At 43.6% G+C, this 16,221-nt stretch overlaps 1 protein-coding gene across 1 annotated transcript in view; it reads right to left on the reverse strand.

Annotated features, from left to right (window-relative positions):
* The window catches only part of TDP1 (tyrosyl-DNA phosphodiesterase 1), a 980,389-nt gene that overhangs the window by 868,344 nt on the left and 95,824 nt on the right, over window positions 1–16,221 (reverse strand). The window contains exon 6 of the mRNA XM_086937678.1: window positions 10,496–10,530. Coding sequence (XP_086793804.1) covers window positions 10,496–10,530 — 35 coding nt within the window. The remainder of the gene's footprint in view (window positions 1–10,495; window positions 10,531–16,221) is intronic.

The raw sequence follows: 16,221 nt of genomic DNA on the forward strand, positions 1-16,221 counted from the left end.
AGGAAAGACCACAGGGGGCTCCAAAGTATTCCACAGATTCAGACGGCAGCAAATGTATTGACCTTGTCATGTAACCTCCATGAGGAAAGTGTCTTATCAAGGGGGGCAGGCTCAGTAGGGGCAATGCGGCACTCACCTCACCACCACCTAGATATGTTTTCATATGCAATATTAGCCATACTCCTCTAACGTCATTTCACTCAGCCCCGTATAATGTAATGAAACTGTACTTTCATCAGGCCTGGGCAAATGATTGTAATGCTTTTAGTCGCAGTTTTAGCCGGCGGGTCTCATTAAGTCGAGTATCAACAGACATCTGTTATCCAGAGCCGACATACCTTTCAGGTTGACGGCGTGCTCAAATATGCGTTATGTATGGCACACACATACAGGTTTCTAAGCAAAAGCCACAGGTTCATGCTTCAATGGGAAAGTCAGACATCTGATTGGCCAGTTTCAGCACCATGGGTAACATAAATTGGTCAAACCAATAACTCTGGTACTGCAAATGCAGATAGCTGTCCCTCCCTCCCACCTCAAGTTCACCCACACTACGAGGGAGAAGAAGATTTTGGGGCAGGTTAACAAACCTAAACAAGCATTTGCAATGCAATAGGTCTCGCATTTGCAAGAGTTAGAGCTATTGGCACTGTAAATGGTAATATCTTTTACCCCTCTGTTTTGTTTGGGGTGTTGTCGATGCAAGTGGTGTGGAGTGGAATTATGTGGGTTGGATTGGAATTGTTATTTGTTGGATTGTGTGGGGTGGTACTGTATGGTGTGTAGTGTATTTGTGTAGTGGAATTATCTGGCATGGTGAACAGGGGTGAGAGCTGCAGAAAATAGAGTTAAAGGAAGATAGAGAGGGATAGGTAGTTTGTGTACGAAGTGGTGAATGAACTCTAGACAGAGGATCAGCAAGAATGTGTGAGAAAAAGAGAGAGACGTGAACAGCAGGCCACAGAGGTATAATGAGGGAGTGTTTGTGTATGCAGAAGACACCCGTAGAAGAAGAGGACAGCGTGGAAACGATATATATTACTGCATTTAATCCCTGCAAAGTTGGAAAACCCAGCCTGATCAGAAAACCTTGCAGAATGAAATTCCAACCAATCACCTTTATGGCTGAATAGGAAGGAGTAAACTAGTTTAATTGCAAAATAATATAACGGCAGGTACACTATCAGAGACCGAAAAATACTAGCACAACTTCAGAGGGCCAGGCTCCAGAGCAAGACTTTGCCCTTGGTAGAAGGCACACGCGATCCATCTCAAGAACCAGCCCTTGCATGTGCATCCATCAGCTATTCAGTGTGTGCTCCATGCTTCCTTGGACAGCAGCGACAGTCCCCCTCAGTCAAACAACACAACAGTTACAGGACCTTGCGTAGACACTTTTTGCAGCTACCAAGTACCAACAAGGCTTTTAGAGTTGGAGAACGGCCACTAGTATTTGTGGGGTTCGTTCACTCATCTGCCAACTCTCCCTTGTGGCTGTCAAAATATGTCAGGGACAAAACACGGATGTGCATGTTAGCAGACACGGCGCGGAAATTTAAGTACGCAAGGTTTTTTTTGTAGTGTTATATAGCGCGAACTTGACCTGACGGTATCAAAGCGCTGTACATGTACATGAGTTACATTATAGTATAGACAGGCACATTCATTTTTAGACACAGGGAGATAAAGTGATATGCCATACTCAAAGGATGTTGAACCAACGCTGAGACTCGAACCCGGTTCTCAAGATGGTAGAGATGGTGGATAACATTCGGTTAGCTCTGGATAAAAGAGAATCAGCTATGCTGGTTCTTTTGGACCTGTCCGCCGCTCTCGACACCATCTCCCATGACATTTTAGAACAACGGCTCTAGGAGATGGGGGTCCGTGGGAAAGCCTTGGACTGGTTTAAAAACTATTTAAAAGATCGCTCTACTACTGTGCACATAGATACCATGGTAGCTTGCAGTAGACCAGTAAGCATCGGAGTTCCTCTGGGTTCAATCCTGAGCCCGATGCTTTTTAATCTTTATGTAACTCCTCTGGCCAGGATAATCAGGTCATATGGGTTTGAGGCCGTGTCATATGCCGATGACACCCAGCTGCTGATCACTTTTGGTCCCGACCCTGCTGACTTAATGGTCCGGTTTAAAAACTGATTAAACAAAACGATTTAAAATAGGGTCCAAGTGATATATATTTTAAAGACCCACACCTGATTTTATCCCCTGCACCAACTGAATGTATAACACACGAAACACAGGGGGTCTAACAGCCAAATTGAGAGGATACACTGTCCATACTGAGTCAACAAGATCTCAAAATATCTTTATCGCACACACATAGCGTATTAATAAGGATAGAGAAGGAAAAAAGGCTAACACTACATGCATAGAGGAGACCGGTACATCATCGATTATTCGCAAAATGGCTGATTAATCCACAACAGATTGTAAAGGGTTTCCATCAAATTAGACTCAATGATCAGTCCTATCATTTGGCCAAACCCATGTGCAAATGAGGCTGGTCCCCTGATCAGTGGGACACTCAGCTCCGCACCTTATTGTTGTATCAGGATTTGGTCCACCAAATACACAAACCGTCCATGATGACTGATGTTTTGATGGTAAAGTAAGAAGAAATAGTGCAACGAACAAGAAAGTGATTTAAAATAGGATGGAATGTCCTCCTTCTAAATACTTTATTCTGCGGACTGGACACGCCTCCTAATTAAAAAATAGAACAGTGCAAGAGAAGACAGTGACAATTATCTTTCCACATAAGGGCCAAAATGTTTCTGCCTAACGGGTATTTAATCCCTTGGCATTCGTCAGGGCCTCTGCTCGTATAATAGTTGCACTCCTAATAGTGAAATATAGAATTCACCACCATCACCAAAACAAATTGTAGTAAAACTGGTTAGAAACGGTACAACCTGTAACAACCATGGACATTAACCCTCCGATTCACAATGGTTACTGTGAATTCCTTTGTGGTAGGGCAATAGACCTCACCTCACCTGGACACTGCTCAGGTACTAAGAGGCCCGCACTTTCCGTCGGTACCTCAAGCTCCCATCTGAGACTTGGGGGAGGCCGGTTTAAAAACTGCCTGACCCATATCAACAACTGGATGAGCAAAAACAAACTGCAGCTGAATGGCAGTAAAACCGAGATCATTCTGTTTGGCAGGGCCGAGGAGTATTGGTCTAGTGGCTGGGTGGCCTCAGGCACTAGCCCCCTGCCCGTCCCCTAAACAAGTAGTCTGCAACCTAGGAATAGCAATTGATAACAAGTTATCCATGAAAAACCATGTCAATATTGTGCTAGGCACTTGTTACGGGCTTCTAAGGAAGCTGCGTAAAAAATGTTTAAATGGCTACCCATTGAAGCAAGGAAGCCACTGATCCAAGGCCTAATTCTAAGCCACATAGACTATGGGAATGCCTTATTGGCCTCCCTAAATGAAGATCTTTTCTCCAAATTGCAAGTTTTGTAAAATACGGCAGCTAGATTGATCTTAAACCTTCAACCTAGATCCACCTCTGCCCCAAGTCTGCGGTCCCTCCATTGGCTTCCAGTTAGGAAAAGAGGTCACTTTAAAATCTTATGCCTCTCTCATAAAAGTATATATGGTACTGGTCCCGGCTATTTAGTGAAAAAACGTACAAAGTATCAGCCGAACAGAACATTAAGATCCAATTCAAAATTTCTGCTCACGCCTCTTCACGTCCGTACGCCATGTAGTGGAGTTCGATCGTTTTCTTTTCTTGCTCCCCATCTCTGGAACAAGTTACCATCCCATCTTCTTTCTATGGCGGACCACCAGCGTTTCGGTAAAGAACTGAAAACATGGCTGTTTGATCAATAATTATGTAAATCAGGATCTGCCCCCAGGCTGCTAGAGCCTCTGCAAGCGCCATGAGACCAAGCTGTGATTTGTGCGCTATATAAGAGTCTCTGACTTGACACCAGCTTCAAGGCAGTACACTCTATCAGTTATGCCACATCCTCTCACATTGATGTGGAATACATTCCTGATTTAGAAAAAGTAAAAACGGAACTAACATTTCTTATTTTACCATTCCTTTGTGATTACACGGATTCGTTGTTTTCTATGGCAGCCAGGCCATATGTTTTTACAGTACACTTGCTTGTTGTATATGAATGCAAAACAGTAAACATTTTCAACAAGTAGATGGTTCATGTATATTTGGTTTAAGCATAAATACAATGTATACATTCCTACGTTCATGTAGCATTTATAGTAAATACTGCATCGCAGCTTTGGCTGTAAAACAAACAGGCCCATTTAAAAGTGATGGACAAAACAAGGCTGTGGAGCCTCTTCCTATGGTGTCCCTGCATATGAAGTCATTGTGAATGGTTCAACATAGTGCACTGATGATATCGGTGACCAGAAAAAAGAATGAATACACACATTTTCTTTCACTGGAAAACTATGCCTCTGGTATAGAGCTTACGGGACTTTACTACAAGCCAGTCTCCACATCAGATCTGTGCAAGTGCGACAAGGCACTTCAGCCCTAACACAATGAAAACAAAGCTACCTCTCCTTCCCCTTGTTCTGTCATTTCTCCACTAACAACCATTATTAATTCATCCTTTGCAGCAGGCGTAGGCCTGCTTGCTTTTGTCGGACGTTTTTTCTACGACTCGAGGTGCAGCTTATGTCCACCTCATTGCGCAACAAGCCTTCTGTACTGGCAGCTGATGTGTATCTAGGCAAAGATACCTTTTTGTGTGAGCCGGAGCAGCCACTGCTCGCGTCATGCCCACGCATTATAACGGGATACTGCATTGGGGGGGGGGCGCACATGAACGAAGCACACAGCCGCGGCCGGCATGCTCGCGGGAGGGAGGTAGCCCGGGTGGGGAATAAAAATAAACAAGCAACATGCGCTGCCCGCCCCTCGCGCACATCGGCTTCTTGCGCATGCGCCACTGACATGTTTTCGTCCGGCAGAGATGCACGAGACAAAGAAAGAGTGCGAACAGTGCGGATGAAAGCTGTAGTTAGTTATCGCTGCTTCCGGAGTACATGGAAGTCAGTTTGACATCTATGTGGAAAAAAATCCTAGGCCATCAGATAGGTAAGTGAGCAATTTGTCTAGAAACCAGTGGTGAAAGGAACACTCGAATGTGAATTTATATTAAAATTATATGTTTAATCAGCATAAATAAAAATCATATAGAGACTCCACAAAAGTCAAACTATATGATAAGATAAAAATATAATTCATAAAGCAACATCAACAGGTTATATCTACAATAAGTACATAACATATAAATCATACACGTTACAATTAAAACATTTCATACAAAGTTATCATAAGCATAAAAAGTGCTGAAAAAATTATGTATTAAAACTCGACGCGCGTTTCGGCTGAAAGAACGCCTTCCTCAGGAGTCACTGTTGAAAACTATTAACAGTACTGTATTTCTGTGCAGTACATCGAAAATAGATGGTATCTTCTTATATTCAATAGTTAGAGCCACTTGATAAAGGCTAATTCCTGATATAATCTGTCGTTTTCTAGTCAAAGGTACAAATATGTTTGGATCGTACACGATGATCGTGTAAAGCCGGCGAGGTACTTTTAGCCACTTTCCGTATCCTGGAACAGCACCATCTTGCTGCCCGTCCATATTTCATCCTTTTTAGCCTTGAAATATCCGGCATAATTAGACGGCGCCATTGATTAATATAGCACATATTTTTCAACTTGAGAAGCTCCAGCTTAACATATAAGTCATGAACTATTGGTAACAACCAGACGTTTCTATCTACTGACGTAGTCTAGACCACATGAATTCAGCACATCCATCTGAACATATAAGTTCCTTGCTTCACGTCGATATCTATGGCGCTACACAACTAAATAAATCATTTTGAAGACTTACCTCACGGCTTTACACGATCATCGTGTACGATCCAAACATATTTGTACCTTTGACTAGAAAACGACAGATTATATCAGGAATTAGCCTTTATCAAGTGGCTCCAACTATTGAATATAAGAAGATACCATCTATTTTCGATGTACTGCGAAGAAATACAGTACTGTTAATAGTTTTCAACAGTGACTCCTGAGGAAGGCGTTCTTTCAGCCGAAACGCGCGTTGAGTTTTAATACATAATTTTTTCAGCACTTTTTATGCTTATGATAACTTTGTATGAAATGTTTTAATTGTAACGTGTATGATTTATATGTTATGTACTTATTGTTGATATAACCTGTTGATGTTGCTTTATGAATTATATTTTTATCTTATCATATAGTTTGACTTTTGTGGAGTCTCTATATGATTTTTATTTATGCTGATTAAACATATAATTTTAATATAAATTCACATTCGATTGTTCCTTTCACCACTGGTTTCTAGACAAATTGCTCACTTACCTTTCTGATGGCCTAGGATTTTTTTCCACATAGGTTATTACCCTGCCCTAGGAGTCTGTACATTACTGCTACCCAGGGGGTCCTTGTTTTTTTCTCACTCAGTCAGTTTGACATCAACAGCCAGTCAAAACCAAGCTAACAAAAGCTATACCAACATTCAGCAAATGGCAAGCAGCAGGAGAAACTACCGGCCGCTTGCTAACACATAGAGATTACTTTATGTCTCGTAGAGGCAGCGCATGCGCTGCATATGCAAGACCTAAAAAGGTGTATCTGTGGGTTTAATGCATGTGTATCTCTGGGCATATGGCTGGGTAGAGCCATTCTCACTTAGAGGCATGTCCATGTTAAAACTCTGGGGGACAAAGTGAATTAAAGTATTAAAGCTACCTACATTTTCCTCTCCTGCATCCCAGCAATACTTCCAATCTGGGTGCTGGGTAATCCACACCAGGGTGGGTGCACTGGTATGGCTACACAAAATCTAGTCAAAGTCCATAGTTAGAATGGGATTGGATTTTGTTCAGACTGCCCTCCCGTTCTCACCATCCACGTGGCTGCTACCTGGTATACATTAACAGAAGTTTGGCACAGGGCTACTCACACCAGGGCGGGGCAGCAGCAGGGTGACTCAGCATCTATAGATCGCTTTCAGACGGTGATGGACTTGCAGGCAATGAAAAATTAAAGGGCAGGCAATTTGTGTGTATGGTTTACTCCAGGGTCCATCTAGCCAAAAGCATTGTCCCTGTTTGACACACTGGTATACCTCTAGCAAATGCCGGCTTATGGGCTACATACACTAGATCCCCAGTCAGCCTGGTGGGTTGCGTAAGTTTGTCATGCCAAAATAGGTGCTGTTACTGCAAGAGTGTTGGTAAATATGGGTTTGGAGCACCAATGATGACTATGGCCAGAACACATTTGCAGTCATATTTAGAAGATGCAGGTAAATTTGCTCATATGTTACTCAAATCCACAGCACTGACTAAACTTTCCGGCACTCTGGTAAACAAGGGATAAATGCATAATAAGGCTACAATGTATTAAAAATACTCGGCATGGCCATTATTGAGGAAAATTCAAATTGCGAAGGAGAAGGTAAATTTCCACTGCTGGTGCAGTACACGGTTATAAGGGCGAACTCCCAAAGTTTGGGAATAAGCAAGTACAGGGGTAAAACAAGGGCTCAGTCTTCAGGGCTGAGATGTGTTGGAGCACCAGGTGTGGATGTGTGCAGTACTACGTCTCAGCAAACTAACTACAATCTTGTGCGGCATCATGGGCCAACTTGTGTGCAGTGTTAGTTCTAACAAACTAGGTGCAATCTTGCGTAGAACCTATCAAATTATGTGCAGGATTGTGGGCTACTACTCTGGTGGGGGGACACCAGGATGGCAGCACAGCATCGGTCACAAGACTCCCCCTGTCCCCACCCTATGACCCTCTCTAGAGGGTCCATATTTCTCCTGGTGTAGCACACGGTCATCAGTGAACCCCAAGTGTGGACTCGCCAAGCAAGGGGGTTGACCAAGGGCTTAGTCAACCCCCATAGGGAACTGCACATCATGGTACACAGCGAAAAAGCGAGTATACCACGGAGAGGCCTGGTCAAGAGAAGAGCAGTGGTTTAAATTTATTATAATATCTTTGAACGGCACTGTACTCCCATACAACAGAGGTCAGTCAGTGGAGAAAAAGGTATTGAGCGGCCACAAATAATAACTGTTAACAATTATACCAATGGTCTTGGAGGCGAAATCCACCATGATTACCAGCCAAGCCTTTTACCAGGTACCGGGCGGTAAAGGGTGTACACATCTGTCGAGGCAACACCTGACAAGAAAGCCCCTAGTGGAGCATAGGGCACCATAGGGGTTTCTGCCTGAAAAGTGGTTAAAGTAGTGATCAGTTGCTGCAACCCTGGCAAGGCCATTGAATGTGCCCATGGGGGTAAATAAAGGTGTAGCTAAAACAGAGAATAGCAGTTCCAAAGTTAAGTGGAGGTGAGCGATCTTGCCTATGGAAGGGTAAATAAGCCATGTGCAAGGACACCAAGCAGGAGGGCTTGGTTCAACTCTAATCCAAAATCATATATAATCTGAAGGGCTCGGTGAATTAGGCATGGTCTCTTCAGTGCTACATTGCAAGATTTCCCCGATAGGGCCGGGAAACACCTGCAGAGGTAGATGTGAATTGTCCAGCCGGAAGGACTGGTATCCATGTCAAAGGTAAATGGGTATTGTCCGGGTCTGGAGAGGCCGTTGAAATTGCTCGCAGGAGGGTAAACATCGCCATACGCAAAAATCACAGAACAGAGGGGTTTATGGATTTTTCAGACTCGGCTCTTGCATACCACGACCACAGGATTTTTTGATGGGGTCCATATGTCTAAATTGGGCATGGAACTGTTTCTCTTTGACCTGGATGATGTCCTATAAACTTCAGGGTGTAAGTAAGAGTGCCTGCCTTGGTGGGGGGCACTGGGTATGACGGTGCCACACCCAGAGCTGTGGCAGAGTTACAGGGCGATCCAGAGGTTGAATGGTACATAGGGGTACCCTCTTCAGGACCAGAAGAAGGGTGCAAATGCCAAATAGCCCCAGGAAGTCCTTACGGCAGGACCCTGGAGCAACAACGGCACCACGTTAGTCCTTCGGGCAGTTGTAAACCTGAGCAACCGGGGGCTTGCCTGGATATACGTATCGCCTCCTCAAGGGGCATGAGTAAATGGGTGGACTGGTGGTCCACAGGGTGTAAGGGGTAATCCCCCAAAATGTTTAGCAAAGATTGGTTATGCCATGGGGCAATTTGACTCATCAGGTGGGCAGGCAGCAGAGGGGGTGCCTGCCCTTGGATCGCCCGTAAGTTGACCCACCATGTTGACATATTTCTTGTGCCAATAACCTGCAGCAATGTTTTCTCCAACAACCAAAGTGCCTTGTGAGTTCTTTATTCTGGTATTGCTGTGTTTGCGGGTTGGGTGTGTTGCCGATATTGGCACTATGAGGCTGCCAGCGGCCCACACTGGGGGCACCTATAAGAGGGCGGCCACCCTAGTGCCACATGATGGTACAAACACAACAGGGCTAGTGTTTGGACCTCATGGATGTCCAAGCACTACTCTGTCATTTCCGGCGCACCAGTGGGCGGGGGGGGAAGGTATATCTACCTTCCTAACGCCTACCCGACGTGTCAGCTGGTAGGGTGGCTAGGTTAGGAAGGCTGTTAACTTGTTCTTTTGTGTTGCAGGCAGAGTTACAAGGCGATCTAGAGGCTGAATGTTACATAGGGGTACCCTCTTCAGGACCAGAAGAAGGGTGCAAATGTCAAATAGCCCCAGGAAGTCCTTACGGCAGGACCTTGGAGGAACGACGGCGCCCTGTTAGTCCTTCGGGCGGCTGTAAACCTGAGCAACCGGGGGCTTGCCTGGATACGCTCCGCCACCTTAAGGGGCTTGAGTAAATGGGTGGACTGGTGGTCCACAGGATGCAAGGGGTAATCCCCCAAAATGGTTAGCACTGATTGGTTATACCACGGTGCAGTTTGGCTCATCAGGTGAGCAGGCAGCAGAGGGGCTGCCTGCCCTTGGATCGCCCTTAAGCTGACCCACCATATTGCCACACTTCTTATGCAAAATAAACCTGCAGCAATGTTTTCTCCAAAAACCAATGTGTCTTGTGTGTTCTTTATTCTGGTATTGCTGTGTTTGCGGGTTGGGTGTGTTGCCAATATTGGCACTAATCTCCGTGACTCTCTCAGAACCGGACTCCTGGAGGCAAACCTGATCACACAATTCCAAAAGAACAAAAGAAAAGGGTCAGGTGGTTCGCGCTATTACATATATTACATTCCTTCTTAGTGACCTGAAGTGGATACTGGGTGGCATGAGCGGTATGCTTACAGTCTATATTTAAATTATAGCATAACATAAAAACCTTTGCCATATTTTAAAACACAGTCATGGAACATTTAAAAGATCACGTTTCTCTAAAGTTGACCCCAAAACCTGTTGAACTGTATTATGGACAGGTCTTATGAGGAAGTTAGAATGTTAGAACAAAAACTTACGTATGATGGGTCCCGTAGGCAATATCCAACTTGGCCTAAAATATGGAAATAAAAAATAAAATATCATTCGAAGTAGAACAGCGTATTGTACAAGTGATAGCTGAGGATTTGCTTCCCTCTGCTGGTCAAAACAAAGTGGAATAATTCGTGTAACACAAAAACCATGCGGTTTTACATTTTATTTCCAAAATATTTAATAGAAAGGAATCCATAGCAAGCAGAGTTTGATGTATTAGGGAGATGGGAGCAATTTGATGGAGGGGATAGGGGGAGTAGTGAAGTGGAGTGGGGAGAGCTATAACAAATGTTTGAAGTAATGTCATGGCGTGTCATGGATGAGCAGGAAAGGCTCGACTCCAGGATTTTTGCTATGAGATTGTCATAAGCAGCATGGGTTGGGCCATGAAAACCACACATACATACCTGCATATCATGTTTTAGTGCTTTTATGACACAATATGCAATATTATAAAAACCCATAACTCGCAGAGAACTGTGAAATATGGAAAATATTTCATGGCTGGCTGTGAAAAATAGATGTTATCATCATCATGGCATTTTACATACCACTTTGCAAAGCCTTACATTGTCGAGGCAGCTGTGATTAAGCAACAGGGAGGACCAATTTATACGCATCTAAATTATGCAGCAGGCATACAATTTATGCAGCAGTTTCTCTGGTATTATTTTCATCCATTAGAGAACAACATTTTTGGGAAATATACACATTTTGCAAATTGTGGCAAATGTAGTAAATCCATTATTATGTGATGAACGCAAAGAATCCCCTAAATCCCCAGACCACCACCACTGCTGTTAGTTTTCTATTAAAAATGTATTCAAGAAAAGTGATCAAAACCTAAACAATTAATTTCCCTGAGTGCCATTGGTAGCGTCACTTAAAAGAAAACCGCTTTTTCATAACTACCCAAAAATATACATGTAATACAAACAATACATAGGAGTACCATGTGTAATATGGTCCTGTATTGGCCATCCAATGGTTCTAATGACATTTATAAACCACTCAGGCTTTGGCCTCGTGATGTATGACGTCACCAGAACACCTGAAAGGTAATATTGGATCATATTACAGATATACCTGTTCTGTACCCTATATAGGCATCAGATATATAATCCATTGTGGGATAAACATTTAAAAAATGTTAATAGGGTTCCCAAATTTTGGCTACCGGACCGGGATGTACATATGGTTACATAAACAAAGCTAGGTGAACCTTGATCAAGGATTTCATAGTTGATAGGATGAGGACAATTTCTAACAATATATATTTTTTGAGGGGTTTTTTGTTTTTATGTTCAAACAATTGTTATCTCAAGATGGCATTAAAAAAGGAAAATGTGAAGTCTGCAAGATGTACATATTGCTGTTTTCACACACTTCTGCTCTTGTTTACTGCGGTCAGAGAATTAATAAGCAAATAATGCAGGCATAATAATCCACATGTATATTTGTAAGCAGTTTCATCTACGAAATATTCATTAAAGAATACATTTTTGAGTTCTCGTAATGACTAAGCATTTAGCTAACAGCTCTATGGTAAATAACTACCAACTCCACATGACTTGTTCTTCTTACTTGGCTACATCCATTATGTTCCTCCCATATTCCCCCATAGACTTTTTAGAACACCCCCACCTATATATAAGCCAGTCTAGCTGCTGCCATACACTAGACCATATTGTGCGGTCCATTCCTCAATATATGGTGGTGATGGGCTGCCCCATCAATGTGCTATACCTCCCCTTGCTATCAACTTACTTTCAGTATTTCTCTATTATCAAACAACTTCTGAGTGTGAGGCTAAAAGTATCCTCTCAACCACAGCCACATGATCACCTTTCATTATTAGCTCAGCCAAATTTCCACAGCTGAACCAATGAGGAGTACACTCTGGAAAAAGGCATTTGGACTTAGGGAAAGCGGATCTTGCTGATAACTTTGGCTGTATGCAAATGACCCCACCCCATAACCAATTTTCTATTAGGTCTGAGTCTTTCTCCCATCAAACTTTGAGGCCATCTAAGTCTTTTGTCTGAGCTATTGCATGTTTTGGCCATTCTCGCCTTTAGCAACCTTACCTTGAGTGGTGACACTTCCAGTCTCCCCTTCTAATGCAAGAAGTATAAACAGGTTTGAGCTAAAAGTATTTAGCTGACTGGGTGTCTTGTAGCTTGTACATGGCATGCAATCATGTAACGGGCACTGAGCATGTACGAAGTGAACTGACCATAAAACAAGCTTTAAATAATTCAGGAAAACAATATTGTTGAGCCCTATACTGAACAAACATATAAAGCATATATGATCAGACTAGACGACACTATACTGTGCACTTTATAACTCTGTTTACTCACTCGTTTAATACAAAGATTTTAACTGAAGTTAAGGGTTCGATAGGTGCACACTGGGAACATTCAAATCTGTATCTCTAAGGTACTGAAATACATCAGTTAGGGGGCTTTAAAAACATAATTGTGGTCCAAAAATGCATTCCTGATACTGAATGTTCATCAAAATTACACTATGCGAATTCCTGTATAATTTAGGAATAACTGAGGTATCGTATAGTGTTATAATGCCTTTTCTTTTTTTACAAAGGACGACAACTAGGTTTCAGTCTCGTTTAGATTTTGTTCCCTATGTTCTTTTTCTTCCATACATGTAACCTGCATCCATGTTTATCTGCCTTATAAGGTTAAAGTCCTGGGATAACCCTCATGGGGTTCAAAAAAAGTGTCCTGCCAGGTACACATGGGTCCACCTACAAGGCATCATTCTGCCACTTGTCTGGTGTGAATGAATGTAATGATGCATTGAATGTTCTTTCACTTAGCTAAAAACAGGACGAAACGTATGTTTTGTTAACTTTGCCATTAATTTGTTTTTCACGTAATGCTGCAAGTGAGGAATGGCCTCACAGGAAGAAGAAAATAAAACAAACCCTAAGTAAATCCTTAACGTATGCACATTTTCATTAGTTTTTTAGAAAAGGGAAAATCATTTGCAGAGCGTTTCTGTCATAACACTGTTTTAAACTGCTCAGTACCTTGTGATGGAAGCCTGCAGCCTATTTTGTGTGAGTGAGTTCAGGATATCAGGGTCCTTCATTTGAGCATCAGAGCAGCTACGGTCCCTGCTGCCTTCACACCTCTCCACAGGCCTGAAACTAGCCTATGTCAAAGCTGTTACCTTTGAAAATAAATGGCGAGGCAGAGCCCACAGGGCTCCACGCCGCTGGGAAACTTTAACCCCTTCGCTGCTGGGCCTTTTCCCCCCCTGTGTTAAGCCTTTTTTGGGCAATTTGGGGGAGTTTGCGCTTAGGCCCCTGTAACTTTTTGACCACATAAGGTATCCACCCGAAATTTGCGTCCTTTTTTTCCAACATCATGGGGATTCTAAAGGAACCCAGGGTTTTTGAATTTCCCGGGAGGGGACCTAGAAATTAGACAAAATACAGCTACAATTTGTTTTTTTGCGTAAAATGGGAAAAAACTGCTGCAAATGAAATTGTCTATTTTTTCCCCTGCAAATAGTATCAAAAAGGGTTTGTGGGGCTGAAATCCCCATTTCCCAGCTTTTAGGGTATTACAAACTTTTGTCAGAAAACCAAAATATTTTACACAGTTTGGGCATTTTTCTGGGACATAGCCTATTTTTGCTATTTTTTTGTGCTTTCAACCTCCTTCCACTTAATGGTAGATATTAGTAGGAAAGCAATACTGGATCCTGGAATGCTATACATTTTTGAAAAGTAGACACAATTCTGAATTTAGCAAGGGGTCATTTGTGTAGATCCTTCAAGGTTTCTTTATAGAAACTAACAGTTAAATATAGGAAAAAATGAAAATTTGTTGAAAAAAACAGCGATGGAAAATTCAAGCTAAACCCCTTATTGAGACGGTGAGGAAAGGTGCATGGATTGGCACACTTTATACTTTATTGCTGGGTACTTTCGATAATGATCTGGAGGTCCAAAACCACAAATAGGATAATCGACTGGGGTGTCTGGGTACACGTGTGGAAACTTCTATCGACCTGGCGGAGAGATTGTTTATGTCAGCAAATCTTAATGCCCAGCACTATAAGACTGTTTTCAATCTATATTATACCCCAGCTAAAATATATAAGTGGGGGGGAGTCAGTGAGGGAAGATGCTTTCGCTGTGGGGCTGATGCAGCTGAAGTAGTGCAGGTCATCTACATGTGTGGGCACTTAAGCACTCTGTTTGGACATATGGAGAAATTTCTAGCAGAGATTTTGGGTGGGCCTGTACGACTGTCCGCCGCTCAGGCATTGTTGGAGGTTGAGGTGGGAGCAGCAGCGGATCAATTACCCTGTAAATTTAGATATCTGATCTTTCTTGCTACAGCTGTGGCTAGATTATGTATTGCCTCAATGTGGTTGCAAAAGGATGCTCCTTCCTTCAAGGCATGGAGAGCTAGATTTTTGTCAATGTTCAATACGGAATATAGTCTGTATGCTCTGAAAGGCAGACGGAAAATGAAACTAGGTCGTCAGATCTGGGGTTCAGTTGTGGCTTATTTGGATGCATAAATTTGCTGTTTATGTTATGCTACGTTTCCTTTTTAGAATAGCTCCTTCCAAAGCCCGTGTACCCTTTGTATATATTCATTAGCTCAATGTTATAACTTTGTCGATATTATGGTCTGATGTATTACTAGGATATTGTCTGTTATGATGCTTTTTTTTGTTTTTTCTTCTTTGCCTGTAATATATGTGCCTTTCTGTGTACTCATGGATTATCAATTAAAAAAAAAAGAAAGAGGGGAGGAGCTACGACACCAACCAAGATGGCCGCATAGTCTCCCGGCTCCGCTGACCTCCGTCCTATGCTCGCTTATCCTGTCGAATATCATGATCTCCTGCCCCGGATTCGTGTGGGTGAACTAGTCGGCACCCCGATGGTGTGACCACGGAATTTTTCGGATGTTCTGGGGTGAAGTAACATCGAAAATGGTTTGAGGCCTAACTCTGGAAGCCGGGGTTTCGATTGCTGGTCTACCCGGGTCCAAAGTGAACAACAACGGACTGAGGAGAGTGGTTGGGTCCGGTCCTTGGAACTTTTGAAAATTTCACTGGACTATTTCGCAACCATCTGCTGCCTGGTGCTGTGCCTGAGGTGAGGTGACGGGTGGCGCGCGGTGCTGCGTCGCGGGGGGCCCCGGCCCGGTGGCCCGGCACTAGCACCGCTGGTGCCCCGGGGTGGGGGTCCCGCCGCGCGTTGCTGCGTACTGCTGGCCCGTCCCTCACGGCTTGATTCTGCCCTGGTGTATCCTGCCCCGGAGGAGGTGTCTCTCCGCGGGGATCGTTATGCCTGCGGACGTGTTGAACTTGGCGGAACGGGCTCAATGTGGCCCTTCCTTGCGAATGGTAATGGTGGAACTGGCGGCGCTTCGCGTGATGATGAGGGCCCAGGTCAACCGTTTGCTGTTGGCAGCAGATGGGATCATAGGACCGGGAGCAAGCCCTGATTTGCTTTTTGAGACCCGGCAGCCGACTTGCCTCCTGTTGGACGCCCTAGTGGCGCGTCTGGACCAGGTGCTGGAAGCTGTGCCTGCCCCCGAAGAAATGGAACTCATCGTGTGTGCTGAGATTGATGACTCTCAAGTTCTCGGAAACATCGGTCCCACAGTTATCGGAACATTTCACTGCTTCCCCCATCCTGGATACTTTTGGCCTA

Source organism: Lissotriton vulgaris, chromosome 9 (assembly GCF_964263255.1).
Source record: "Lissotriton vulgaris chromosome 9, aLisVul1.2, whole genome shotgun sequence".
NCBI classification, from domain to species: domain Eukaryota; kingdom Metazoa; phylum Chordata; class Amphibia; order Caudata; family Salamandridae; genus Lissotriton; species Lissotriton vulgaris.